This window comes from Panthera onca, chromosome D1 (genome assembly GCF_046562875.1).
Source record: "Panthera onca isolate mPanOnc1 chromosome D1, mPanOnc1 haplotype 2, whole genome shotgun sequence".
Taxonomy (NCBI): Eukaryota; Metazoa; Chordata; class Mammalia; order Carnivora; family Felidae; genus Panthera; species Panthera onca.
The window spans coordinates 75,406,658-75,421,119 of record NC_138348.1 but is presented as its reverse complement, the minus strand read 5'-3'; the positions used below and the strand labels follow the sequence as shown (position 1 = coordinate 75,421,119).

At 44.7% G+C, this 14,462-nt stretch overlaps 1 protein-coding gene across 1 annotated transcript in view; it reads left to right on the top strand.

Moving 5' to 3' along the window:
- SMCO4 (single-pass membrane protein with coiled-coil domains 4) overlaps positions 1-14,462 on the top strand; it is a 63,376-nt gene that overhangs the window by 32,391 nt on the left and 16,523 nt on the right. The window contains exon 4 of the mRNA XM_060604393.3: positions 9,551-9,627. Coding sequence (XP_060460376.3) covers positions 9,551-9,627 — 77 coding nt within the window. The remainder of the gene's footprint in view (positions 1-9,550; positions 9,628-14,462) is intronic.

Below are 14,462 nucleotides of genomic sequence, written 5' to 3'. Positions count from 1 at the left end.
TGTTCCTGATCTTTTATAGAAATTTGTCTTCCATTTGTTTAGATTGTTCTAATGGCCCTTCCGTGTGTTACCGTTGGACTTCCCATCAGACTGACTTGTTTTGGGAATTGTACGTTCACGGAGCAGAGGGCCCCTTTATGGTGTCCTTGCGCTTTCTAAAGGGCAAATCTGTCCATATCATGTGGTGCCCTACACCGTTCACTGGCTCTGATAAGATCAGTTCTGAACACTTCATCACTGTGTGGGAGACCATGGGTGTCCTTCCCTGCTGCCTCTTCATCCACACCTCACCTGCCGTGACTCCCTGCTCCCCCGTATACCAGAGCAGCAGTTCTCAAACTTCCTGTTTCATAACCCCTTTAAAAATTCTTAACAATTAATGGCTTCCCCAGAGAACTTTTAGTTATGTGGATCATATCTAGCAATATTTATTATATGAAATCCAAATTGAAAAGATTTAAAAATATTTGTTAAAATTAGTTTAAACATAGTAGTAATAAACATGATAACAAATTTTTCATGAAAAATAACTATTTCCAAAATAAAAACGTTTAATGAGAAGAGTGACATTGTTTCACATTTGTCCAGATCTCTCTGATGTCTGCCTTCATGGGAGGCAGATGGATTCTCATAAATGCTTCTGCATTCATTCTGTTGCAATATGTTGCGTTGGTTGAACTGTACAAAGACAATACAGCCTTACACAGATATGTGGTTGGAAAATGGAGGAGTATTTTAATAACCTTTTCAGTTAGCTGTGGTAGTCTTCTTTTTTTTAAATATGAAATTTATTGTCAAATTGGTTTCCATATAACACCTAGTGTTTGTCACAGCAGGTGCCCTCCTCAGTGCCCATCACCCACTTTCCCCACCCTCTCACCCCCCATCCACCCTCAGTTTATCCTCAGTTTTTAAGAGTCTCTATGGTTTGGCTTCCTCCCTCTCTTTTTTTTTTCCCCCTCCCCCTCCCCCATGGTCTTGTGTTAAGTTTCTCAGGATCTGCATGAGAGTGAAAACATGGTATCTGTCTTTCTCTGTATGACTTATTTATTTCATTTAGCATAACACTCTCCAGTTCCATCCATGTTGCTACAAAAGGCCATATTTCATTCTTTCTCATTGCCACGTAGACTCCGTTGTGTATATAAACCACCATTTCTTTATCCATTCATCAGTTGATGGACATTTAGGCTCTTTCCATAATTTGGCTATTGTTGAGAGTGCTGCTATAAACATTGGGGTACAAGTGCCCCTAAGCATCAGCACTCCTGTATCCCTTGGGTAAATTTCTAGCAGTGCTATTGCTGGGTCATAGGGTAGATCTATTTTTAATTCTTTGAGGAACCTCCACACTGTTTTCCAGAGTGGCTGCACCAGTTTGTATTCAACTGTGGTAGTCTTTGAAACTACAACAGAGCTTGACAAGTGATAGTTTCCTAAAGGTTTGTTGCAGCTGAGAATCTGAAACCATATCAGTGAACTTTTCGTACTTTGTAATGTTAAAATCTATTGGTCCATCTTGCACTTTGGAAGGATCTTTTATGCATTTTGAAACATCATATGTTAGCCATTTGGAAAATATCACTTTTGATGATGTTACTACCACTGTTATCTGAAAAGTCTAAGAATTGGGATGCTCCAAAGCTCATAGTGACTGACACAAGGTTTTAAATATGTTAGTTTTTGAACTCAGGGTTGATGGGGGGTGGGTGATGGGTATTGAGGAGGGCACCTTTGGGGACGAGCACTGGGTGTTGTATGGAAACCAATTTGACAATAAATTTCATATATTAAAAAAAAAGTTAGTTTTTGCTTGAAAGCTCAAAAAAATTTTTTTTAGCAACAAACATCAACTTTCCTTGAAATAACGAGCTTACTTTGTTCATTTTTGAGAAAATTTCTACAGGTACCCACGTCTGAATAACCATAGTTTTTCTATTATTCTTTCAAATAAAAATGGTGCTCCATGGAAAAGAGTGGCTAATCCGACTTGCAGCTCAGTCACGCAAGTGCTGTTTTCTTCCCGATAACCATCATACTTTGGCTGGCAGCAGAAGGGCTTTATAGGTCTTACTATTTTGTCAGATGGGATATTAAAACGATGTGTACTAAAGAGTCAGTATTTGATACAATTAATATTTTTTACTGCTTCATCAAGGACACTGTTAGGTGAAATTGACTTTTTTTTCGTAAACTGTGAATGTGTGGCAATAGGGCAAAGAGTGTCTGCTAATATGGTCCGATGCCACTCCGTGATTCTTGCTAAGGCACCAGCAGTTTTACCCCCCCCCTTTCCTTTGCACCATCAGTGCAAGTGTCAACAGAACTTGAAGGTCGTTTTGACCTTGCGCCACCCACAAAGGTTCTTGGACCATACTTTGAAAAACAGACTGTCTTCATTCATCTGTACACAACGGACTCTCTTGCTTCCCATCTGCCTGGAACACTTGTCTTCACCAACTCTCCATCCTTGCGTGCAAGTGTATATACACACATACATACATATACATGTTTATATATATACACACATACCCAGCTCTACTAATCATGTGTTCACGGGTCTCTCCCAGTAGACTGTAGACTGTGAGCGAGGTTTCATATTTATCTTGGTGGCGGTAGCTCCAAGTACTATACCTATTAAGTGCTGACTCGTTCAGTGTTGGCTCTTTTCATCATCATCGTATCATTATTGCAAGGGCTTAATAAATGTATTTGAACAAATGAAGAGTTTGGGTTAGTATTTTTCCAGAATTTCTTTAGAATATTGGTTCAGTAAGCGTTAAGCTTGAAGGGCATCTGTGGTTAACTTGATTTAGGGATGCTCAGGCAGGTTTTTAGTTGAAGGATTTCTCAGATCCTTCATTGTATAATGTGCATTGTGAATCTTGAAGGGGGGTAGAAGGCAATAGACTGTAGTATTTCCCAAGTTGAATAACATGTGAATGTCCTTTTCTTGGCGTATCTCATAGAAATAGGTTTCTTATAATTTTCCTTGGGAAATCATTGTGTAGCCTGACTTTTCCACTTTTACAGATGAGGAAACTGATTACCTGTGTTCATTCATGCATTAATTTATATCTCAGATAGTTTATAAGTACCTTCTAAGATTAGGTGCTAGTGGATTTAGGCATGCAGTGCAAGCAAAAAAAAAAAAAAAGACTTGGAGAAAATGCTCATATATTATTTGTATTGAGTAGATGGTCAGGTCGGAGATTCAAGTATGCGTCAGCTGGTGACCTGAAATTACAAGTGGTATGACAGTGATACGTAGGGAGGTACACAGCACTAAACCACTTGCTTTTTATCTTCTCCATTTTCAAGGCTCAGCCCATCCTGTTTAGGTATTCCTGTCTACACTTTGCCACTGCCGGTATCCCTGTGATCCAAATGACTAATGAAGATCATTAGGATGTGGGCCGTTTGCCCAAACGTATCATCTGAGAGGATAGTGTGTCCGAGATGAGGTCTTTTTTTTTTTTTTTTTTTTTAATTTTTTTTTTTTAACGTTTTTATTTATTTTTGAGACAGAGAGAGACAGAGCATGAACGGGGGAGGGGCAGAGAGAGAGGGAGACACAGAATCGGAAGCAGGCTCCAGGCTCTGAGCCATCAGCCCAGAGCCCGACGCGGGGCTCGAACTCACGGACTGCGAGATTGTGACCTGAGCCGAAGTCGGACGCTCAACCAACTGAGCCACCCAGGCGCCCCCCGAGATGAGGTCTTTTAAAATGTCAGCCAACCTCCACTTAGTGCCTGGCACATAGTAGGTGTGTGTTTATGTTGATTGGCTGAACAAAGAATGAATGCACGTGCCCTGAAAAATCTGAGACTCAAGGACAGATTCCACACTGTGGTCTCATCACCCCAGTGCCTGGACTCGCTGCACTGTGCAGGGTGAGCTGAATAAAACCAAATGATGTGCTGTTCATGCTTCGCTGCTCTGACCTGGCACTTTCTGGAGGGGACTAGTGACTCTTCCCTTCTCTTAGGCTCAAAACAAAAGGCACAACACACCCTACTTTCTATTTTGATCCAGTACTGCCCAGACATGGGGGAAAATGTTAATACAATCTTTATGCGAATATATTTAATCAAAGGGCGTGATATTGATATGGTAAAATTGGCCTTTGGTCTTCTGATTGCCTGGACAGATGACAGCAGGAGGCTTTGGAGTCAGGACTTCAGTAAGAAGCTTAACCTACTGTTTAACTTGCTGTTTCATTCTATGAAGTCACCTACAGAGAAATCAAACATTTACATGGTTATTAACCAGTGCCTTTGGTTTTGGCATGCAGCTCACACCACTTTGGGCTGGATGAGCTCTGGGAATGCAGAGAAGTCCCCCTTTTCCCCACTCCCCGCACCCTCTCATATGGCTCGATGGGCAGGAAAACATTCACCAGCTCAAATTATCCTTTTGTTTCAAAGCCTGAAACTTTTTCAGCCACATTATGTTCCTACCAGAGTCTGAAGATTAATAGGCTTTAGAGAGGCCGAGGGTTGAGTGGAGTCACTTCAAGAACGGCTTGCATCTGGATTCCTGATTTTTCAGGTGTTGTTCTGAGACTGAATTAAGAAATGTTCTACTTGGGGAGTTTTGGCCCTCTTGATTTCTAATTTTTGTGATTGAGTTAGAGGTGCAGAAATATCATATGAGTTGCTAATTTAAAAAAAAAATAATTTTATTTCCTTTGTAAAAGTAATTCACGCTAATTGTAGAAACTTGGAAAAATATCAAAAGGCATAATGCTGAAAATTACCCATAATTCTAGTACTCAAGAGATAATCACTACAAACCATTTTGTTGTATTTGCATGTATTTTTGTATGCATAATTAAGATCATTGTGTATAAATTTCAATTTCTACTTTCTCTATTTAACATAAGAATATTTTCTCTTGCATTGAGAGCAGTACAACATAGGAGCTTATGTTAGTTTCCTGTGGCTGCTGTAACAAATTGTCTCCAGTGGGGAGACTTAAAACAGCAGAAATTTATTCTTTCACATTTCAGGAGACCAGAAGTTCAAATCGAGATGTAGGCAGGGCTGTGCTCCCTCTGGAGGCTCGAGGGAGAATCCATTCCTTGTCCCACGCAGCTTCTGGTGGCTGCTGGCATTCCTTGGCATGTGGCCTCATCTATCCCATATCAGCCTTTGTTTTTACATGCCTTCCGTGTGTGTGTGTGTGTGTGTGTGCGTGCGCGAGTGAGTGTAATCTCTGCCTCTCATGAGGACACCGGTGATGGCCTCTAGGGTCCACCCAGATAATTGAGGCAATCTCTTCATCTTAATATTCTTATCTTTTTTAAATGTTTATTTTTGAGAGAGAGAGAGAGAGAGAGAGAGCGCGCATGCATGAACAGGGGAGGGGCAGGGAGGGAGGGGAACAGAGGATCTAAAGTGGGCTCCGTGCTGACAGCAGAGAGCCTTATGTGGGGCTCGAACTCATGAACTGATATCGTGACCTGAGCTAAAGTCAGACGCTTAACTGACTGAGTGACCCAGGCACCCCAAGGTTCTTATCTTAATCCCATCCGCAGAGACCCCTTTTCTTCCTTTTTTTTTTTTTTTAACGTTTATTCATTTTTGAGAGAGTGCGAGTGGGGGAGGGGCAGAGAGAGAGAGAGAGAGAGAGAGAGAGAGAGAGAGAGACACGCAGAATCCAAAGCAGGCTCCACGGTCTGACCTGTCAGCACAGAGCCTGATGCAGGGCTAGAATTCGTGAACCGCGAAATCATGTCCTGAGCCCAAGTTGGACACTTAACCAACTGAGCCACCTGGGCGCCCTAGAGACCCTTTTCTATAGAAGGTAACATGTACAGGTTCCAGGGTTAGGTCATGATATCTCTGGGGCCAGTTTTTAGCCTACCACAGGGTTTAAGAGCATGGACTTTGGAGTCAGACTGGGTGGGCTCAAACCCCAATGCTGTCTCTTACTAGCAGGATTTCCATGAGCAAGTGTCTTAACTCTTGGTGTCTCCATTTTCTGATCTATAATGTGGGAATAAGAAGCTTGTGATAATGCCTGGACCATGTAAGGATCAGCTGTTATTCTTAGAAATGTCATTTTCATGAAAAGTTCTTTGTAAAATGTCATTTTAATGTCTGCGTAAATCCTTATTTATGAATATACCATAATTTATTTAATCATTTCCTTTCGTTGGCTATTAAGTTTATTTCCAGTTTTTTTTTCTTATCAGTGTATAACACTGCATGGATACCTTTGAGCATTAAGTTTGTCCTCGCTTCTAATTCATTCCCTAATGCAGAGTTCTGAAAATGGAATTATAATGTCAAAGGGTTTGTACTGTTTAAGCTGCTTAATAAAAATTTCCAAATTGCTTTCCAGAAAGATTGTGCCTGTTATACTCCTACTAGTAGTTGAATGATGAGAATGCCCATTTTACTGTGGCCATACCTGCATCGAGTGTTATCATTTTAAACATTTTCAGGTATTTTTGACATCGTCTGCCCTTTAAAGCTGAAATGTAACATAGCAAAGGGACTCAACATAATGGTTCCTTTAGCAAGGAGTATTCTTGCAAGGCAAGAAAACTTCTAATCAGAAATGATGCCCTTGCTTTGTCAAGTCTCCAAGTGCTTTCTCCATTCTGTTATGAAGCCTGAGTGTTTTCCTGAGTGCTTTTGAGGTTACAGGGAGGGGTGTTGGGGAGAGGATATGTTACTGGCAGGACAGTGCTAGGTTCACAAGGATTTTAGCAGAAGAGTTTCATTTCTGATCTCAAACGTGGACATTGAAAACTCTGAAAACACTTGAACAGAACACAGATCAATTTAATTACTTTACAGCTAAAGCTGCTTGAAGGACAGAAAGCTGGGGTAAGGAAGGGCCAGCTATTCCACTGCCTGCCAGAGAATGTGGGAGACCAGCTTGGGAAGGGCTGACGGAAAGTCTGTACCTGTTCTTGTACCCCTGCCTCCTGTTAGCCTCCTTCCCTTTCCTGGGGGCTGCCCATTGCAATCTGATCTTGTCCAACCCAGGCCTCAGGGCTGTAGAGGAAAGTGAAAGACAGGGTGGGGTCTTCTTTCCCCCAGTGGTGATCTGATACGAGTGTTCAGTGCATACCAGGTACAGCTGGTCACGCACAAATTCGGCAATATCCATCCCAGTTATGGGGGGGTTAAATGGTATCCCCAAAGGTGTGCCCAAATCTTTCTTAGAAAAAGGGTCTTTGTAGACGTGATTGAAAGAAGGATTTGGAGGTGAGACCATTTTGGATTATCCAGGAGGGCCTTAAGTGCCATCACAAGTGTGCTTATAAGAGAGAGAAAGAGGGAGATTTCACACACACACAGAAGGCAGTGACATGGAGGAGAGGTGCGGCCACAAGCCAAGGAATGCCGATGGCCACCAGAAGAAGCTGGGAGAGGCAGGGCATAGATTGTCCCCTAAAGTCTCTGAAGGGATTGTGGCCCTTGCCTCCACTTTGATTTCAAGCCCCGAGGACTGTGAGAGAATAGATTTTTGTTGTTTTGGGCCACCCAGTTAGCGAGAATTTGTTATGGCAGCTACAGGAAACTCCTGTACCAATCTGTGCTTCACTCAGCAAGGATGCCCCGCTCATCATGTGCTTGGCTGTGTGGAAGTATCGTATGTTGTCCCAGCTTCTCAGCGTCTCTGATTTCTGTGCTCACCTTGTCGTGAACCAGCAGCGAAGAGTTGGTGGATGACCGCCTTTGAGTAGCCGTGGGGTCTAGTTTCCCTCGTTTCATGGATGAGGAAACCGACGCCCAGAGAGGAAGTGGTGGGACAGAGATGACTGGTGGGAATGGAGAGACTGTGGAGGGCTGTGGTAGCGGCCTCCTGGGGGCCAGGCCTGGGCTCAGCAGCCTGTTCTGACGGTCAACTGGTGTCCCTGCTCCTGCTCAGTGAAAGCCTACTCCCGGTAAGCACCTGGAGTGCTGAGCTGCTTAGAAGGTCCAGAAGCCAGGAGAATCTTGTGAAGCCTTTGCTGCCGTTAACCAACAGCAGCAGGCAAAGGATCCTGTCAAGGGTAAAGGTCACGGCTTGCTGTTGACTTAATTTCTAGTCTCTGTGGTTTGGGTCATGTTTTCCCTCTGCAGCCCATTTTTAAACTTTCTACATTTTCTGAGTGGTAATTATTTCTTAGAGAAAGAACAGGGGATTAGACTACAATCATCTTGACTTCTGCTGTTTGAATGCAGTCCATCCAACTGAACTCAGCATTCAGGGCCCCTGAAGAACCTTCCCCTTTCCACTTCTGCCTCTCACCCCTCCCTTTCCCACATCTTTATCTCTGAGCGTCACCAAGATCATCACTCCCTGGCAGAGGGGGAGGAAGAGGTTAGATTTATGAAACCTTACAGTGGGTGAATTCATGGTTGACCAACTCAAGAACCAATGGAAAAATACGGCAAGGGGATAGTAGGCATACATATTTGAAGCTTTCAGAAGTTTACATTCATTAAAATAGACTATAAAAGCAGCACAAACAGCCTTATCAGTCCCTAGTATGTGAGCTAAGTCATCTGGTCTACCACTCAGCGCAGCTAAGCCACCAGATGACTATAGCCACATATGTAAACCAGGCAAGACCAGAGAAAAACTACCTGGCTGAGCCCAGCACTAATTGTTGACCCACCAAACCATGAATAATAATAATGTTTATTGTTTTAGACCAAAAAAAAACCCCACGGTAAATCAACTTTCAAATTATTACACTTCTTATAGTTACTCAATTGTTCCTTATTTGCTATAGAAACTTTTCAGTCTCCTACCTCTGTATTTTCGATTAAATTCTTACTTGCTTTGCTTTGTTATGGGAAATGCCCATATTAAGAGCCCCTTTCCCCCAGTGTCTGGGCCTCCATCTTAATGTTTAATACAGCTGGGATTTTATGAATTATATCTGTTGGATCTCCTCTCTGGGTCTCACACACCCCTCTCATCCTTCGCTCTCAGCTATTATGGGACAGTACTTGAGAGTCCCGGGTCACTTTCTCCCATCTTCTTTTATTTTTCCCGAGACTTTGTTCCAAAAGCCTCTGTTTCTTCACTCTCTGCTCTGTTCTTTTTCTGGTCCTGTCCCTGGATCCATCATTCTTAAATCGTTGATTCTCGGTCGCAAGGAACAGAAATGCTCTCAGGCCAGCTGACCTCAGCAGAGGGTTTGTTGTAGGAATCTCGGGAATGCAGGGAGCATAGTGTGACCAGCCTGCTGGGGACTGGAGCGGGAAGGCCCCTTAATCCAGAGGCTGCATGTTGTACAGTCCTGCTCACCTTCTGTGTGTGTGTGTGTGTCTGTGTGTGTGTGTGTGTGTGTGTTTCCCTGGATAAGGGCTCACCACTGCTCGCCTAAGTTTGCACATCTTCATCCTCAGATGAGCAAGGGAGGAAGCAGTGTAGCTGACCCTGGCAAGAGTCCCTCCCCAAGCCAGTCAGTTTGGGGAGGGGAGCCACGGGACCACCCTCTCAGCGTGGCCTGGGGGGGAGAGTATCCCCAAAAAGGGGTCTGTGTAGGGGTAGCTCCCCAAAACCTATGATACCTCTTATTTTGATTTCTCAACAGGAATAACCCAAGTCACCTTTACTGGAAATCAGTTTGCTGAAAGCCTTGAAACTGCAGTTCTTGGAGTTGAAGAAAAGGTAAACAGAAGGAAATTTGTACCTACTAAAGTTCTCTTATGAGGGAAACCATTGTTGGGGAGGGATTACTGTACCCCTCATTCCTCAGACATGCCCAGTCCTGTATGTACTGTTTGCCCCCATGCTGTCTGCCTGGCCAGGTTCCTGTTGATCCCTGAAGGCCTTTATCAGGTGTCACTTCCCCACAAATCAGGCCTTTTTTATCCCCTCCCGGCTGATAGCGCTTCTCCTGTTTTGGAATCCCCATATCCTATCTCCTCACTGGCGGGTACCATAACGAGCTTTACATTATCACTTGTGCCCCTCCCCCATCCCATCTTCATCCGTGGCTCCTTCTCTGTGAACCCGTCACCACCATCTGGGTATTTCCACACCTGATTATAGTTGCGTATTTGCACGTTGGCCATAATGAGCTCTTGGAGGGTGCATCTGAGTTGTGCCTGGATGCTGAACAGAGTCTCATCTCAGCCTTCCCCACTAGACAGGCAGTTCCTGTATGGATTCACTCTGCACCTTTACCACTCCACCCTTGTTAGGGGCCTTCACTATCATTTTCAAATCGATTCTGTTCTTTGAGCATCCATCAGAAATTGCTACTCTCTAGATGTCCTTTCTCTTTGGGCTACTGGTGACATGAAGCTAATAGCAAAGCTTCTGTGTCTGATTTTTAGTTTTTATGGGCAAATATGGGCCCACATTAGGAGCCAATCCAGAAATTGAAAGGGAGGGGAGGTGTCCTCCCATCTACTGGATGGCAGACCTCCTCCTCCATCCATCTGTATGATCTTCTGAGCTGCTTCAGTCAGCAGACGGTTGCATCTTAACCCACATCCCTGCTCCAGACCTTTTGCTTTAAGCGAATGAGTCAGCAGGTTCCTTTTCCCAGACTGTTTACTGCACTGCTAAGTCTCCTCAAGAAGTTTCTTATTGATCTTCCCAGTTTATGGGTCACCGTTCACATAGAGTGCTTGCCCGCCCCTCTCCTCCCCTCCAGTAACCACAGTGGTCTCTTACCTTTGCACGGGGTGCTTCTACACAGTGCACCAGGTCGTCTTCTCCCGCCAGTCCTAGGGAACAGGCAGGGGCAGCTGGAACCTTCTCACATTCAGTCAGGAACAGGCTCAGAGCAGTTAGATGTCTTGCATCGGGTCATGTTGCGGGCGTGAAAGGAGTTCAGCTTTTCCCTCCCCTGCACCGTGTCAACCCTTCCCCTGGAAAGCCACTGCTGCCATCACAAAACCTGGGGCCCTGTCTCTTCCACAACCCCAGGGTTCCTCCCACCGAGAGGACCCTTGATCCTCTGTTAAGACATGCAGCCTGACCCTGGTGTTCCCCCCACCTCAGCTGGGCCACTTTCTTGAAAAAGTAGTTCTCTTCCTTCCAGGACCCTCCAGTCAGTCCTGTAAGTTTTATTTTTGTTTGGGCTTATTTAAAGGCAGGAAATTTAATTAGTTTACATTGATACTTACTCTAGGAGTAAACTGAAAGACACTAACAGGGGTTTCATCTCACTGTATCTAATGATGTCCCCCCCCCCCCACCCGCCTTCTCCTTTAAATAGTTGCAAATGCTTCTGTTAATCAAGGCGGCAGAGCACAGTGCTTTATTGCCATGTGGAATTGTTTAGTTCACTGTGATTTTTAAAAAATGGCTCAAATTTTAATTAGAAGGCAGATTGTTAAATGACATTTGATTTGTCCTTTGATGGGGGACTTGGAAAACAGACCCATCATGATAGGAAAGCAGGTTCTAGTCCAGAAGGAGGCATATTAACTTAAGAGCAGGATGTGATTTCAGTGAGTCATTGTTTTCCTAAAATAGGCTGTCTTCTCTGGTCTTTTGTTAAGAGAGAGAGACCTTTCTCTGCATCTGATACCACCTTAGATTAGCATTTCCCTAGGAGAGAGTCCGACTTGGAACCCCCTACGCAGGGTGGTACTCCCAGTGGTATAACCGGCAGGGCACAGGACTAGGTACTAAGACCTTCTGCTGGGACTCCGTGAAAACGTCACTATCGAGAAATCTGCAAACCTCTTAGGATGCCTGTAATTGAAGAAAATATTGGTCTACATACTTTACTTCCTCTTGTGGTAGGATGCAAAATATCATTTATCATTTTACTGTTAAAGTTACTGCTTTCCTGGCCCCACAGCTGGTATCGGCATCACTACTGAGGGTCAACATAGAAGCGGCCTGCGTGGGTGAACTTGGCACCATAAACTCCTTATGTGGTGCCCCAGCACAGTAGCAGGACATCCAAGCACCTCAGAGGGTGGTGGGAAGGGTCACCAGCGAGAAAGGCCCAGGCGTCCATCGTTCCACGTGACTCCTCTGTGCTTTATAGGACATTTTATACCTACTACAGCAGCTAGGTAACTTGAGTGTCTTGTGGGTACTCCAAGCTCACCGGGTCCAAATTTTATCTCTTGGTCTCTTTCTAACACAGCCCCTTTGCAGACCTCCCCTAACCCCCATCTCATTAGAGTGTGCAGCTGTTAACTCGCTTTTTCAAGCCAGAAACCGAGGAGTCGTCTGTTAACACTCACCTTTCTCTGCCTCCAGATCCCCAAGTCCTTGAGATGCCCTTAATGTAGATCTCGAATTCATCTGTTGCCCTCCCTTGTCCACCCCCGAAGTCCAGTGACACCAGTAGGCCTTCACTGCAAAGGCCTTTGAATTGCTTGCCCTGTTCCCACTTTCCTTCCATTATGCTCATCACTTTGGACCCAGCGTGGTCTTTAAAATACTTGTCATGTCACCTCACTCCTTGCTTAAACCTGCCAGTGACCTCCTCCTGCACATGGATGAATCCCAACATGCCTAGCATGGCACACGGAGAGGACTGCATGGTCTGGGCCCCAGGCCTGGCGAGAGGTCTCACAGCATTGGTGACATCACGTTCAGGTAGCTTGTGAGACACTTTAACCTTTCACTCTTGACTTCTTTGGCAGGCTGCAATGATTCTGATTTTCCAAGTCATTTTTCAGGCTGGCAGCTGGCAAAGGTGTCCTTAGAATGGATGTTGTGTTCTGGAAAGTGATACAGGGAGTGATTTCTTCCTCCAAACCCCACAATCTCAACTTTTAGAATACAGAGGTGGGCCACTATTTCATTTGGAACTTTAATAAGCAAATAACCAGTATGTAATCGGCTGGAATTTTAATACCCCTGCTACTCTCCAAGTAGCCTTCCTTCCAGATATTTCGATGTAAAAACATGTGCAGCCTTTAGGTCCAGAAATCATGATTGAAACTTGGTTCTAAGTCAGCAGAAGAAAAGACTGACATTCTATAGGGGAAAAAAGAAACTAAATATTAGTGCACAGCTTTTTCTTTTTAAACACCTTTCTCCCACCCTGAAGCCTACTTGTTTTCCTTACCTTAACCTGAACTTTAAAAAAATTTTTTTTAAATTTATTTTTGAGAGAGCGAGAGCAAGCACACATGCTCATGAGCAGGAGAGAGGGGCAGAGAGAGAGAGAGAGAGAGAGAGAGAGAGGGAGAGAGAGAGAGAGAGAAAGAGAATCTTAAGCAGGCTCCATGTGAAGTCTGATATGGGGCCCGATCCCACGACCCTGGGATCATGACTGGAGTAGAAGTCAAATCGGATGTTCAACCAACTGAGCCACCCAGGCACCTCTAACCTTGAGTGTTTGAACCATGTACACACAAACACACTTGAAAAGGGAAATCTGTCTTAATTGAGTGACACTCTCTGCTCTCCTCAGGCCTTCCATTCAAGGTAATTAATGGGAATCCTGAAACCCCAGCTTTAGTTCTGGTACACTATGACCTCAAATTCAGACAACTTTTCTGTGATCTTGAATTTGAAACTTTTAATGATACCAGGTTGATAGTTCGCTCTGATGTGTTGCAAGCAAATGGGAATACCAGGCAAGGTGATGCTAATACAGTGTGATGGGCACTATGATGTTGTTACCAGGTGTCATGGGAGCACAGAGATGAGCCCCTTATCCACCTTAGGGCCTGAAACGTTGTGAAATACTCTTAAGAGAGCATGGCCCGCGAGATGGGTCTTGAAGGAGGAGTCTGCCAAGTGGGAGGAGTGACTGGGAGAAAAGAGGTGGAAAAGGGCATTTCAGACAGCAGCATGGATGGAGGCCCGGGAGGTCAGCAAGAGCGTGGCACAGCCAGAGAGCTAGCTGTACAATGGTTGTGGCCCCTGCAGGTAAAGGCATGGGGGGTGGGGGTGCTGAATGGTGTGCCGGGGGCCTGATCGTGTGGTGGAACACCCCCGTGGGAGTCTAGACCCTGTGGGTTCCTGGATCAGATCTGTCTTTTGCAGTCGGGATTCTGTAGGCTTGGTCTCTACCTCCAAGGCCTCTTGCCAGTGGCGTTGGTCCAGTTCAGAAGGCCACACACAAGGCCTTTTATCAGGTTTTGTGGGTATGGGACTCAAAAATTCCAAGTTTAAGGTATGTTGTAGGCTGTCTGCCAGGAATCGCAGAGACATTTTTAGAAGTTCCCGAAGTGTGATCAGCGTTAAGTTACAGCCCCTCTGGCGTTTATGGATGCCCCTTTGGGGTCCAGCCGCCTCCCTGTGCTGGGAAGCGGTGCTCTTCAGGCTCCTGTGCAGCACAGACTCACAGGCTGTCGGATTTCCTGTAGATGCTGGAAATGCCACTGTAACCGGGCAATGTCAAAACCGTCTTGAATGACCGGTAATTTGCAGTTGCTGGGAACCTAGGTGTTTAATTAGCAATGACTCCTAGGTTGGCTTTCTCATTGTTAGTTTAGCATGATTTGGTTGGCGGTTAACCTTGGAGTATACAGTAATGCATATGTATACCAGGGATGTGTTTTGGCCTAAGAGTT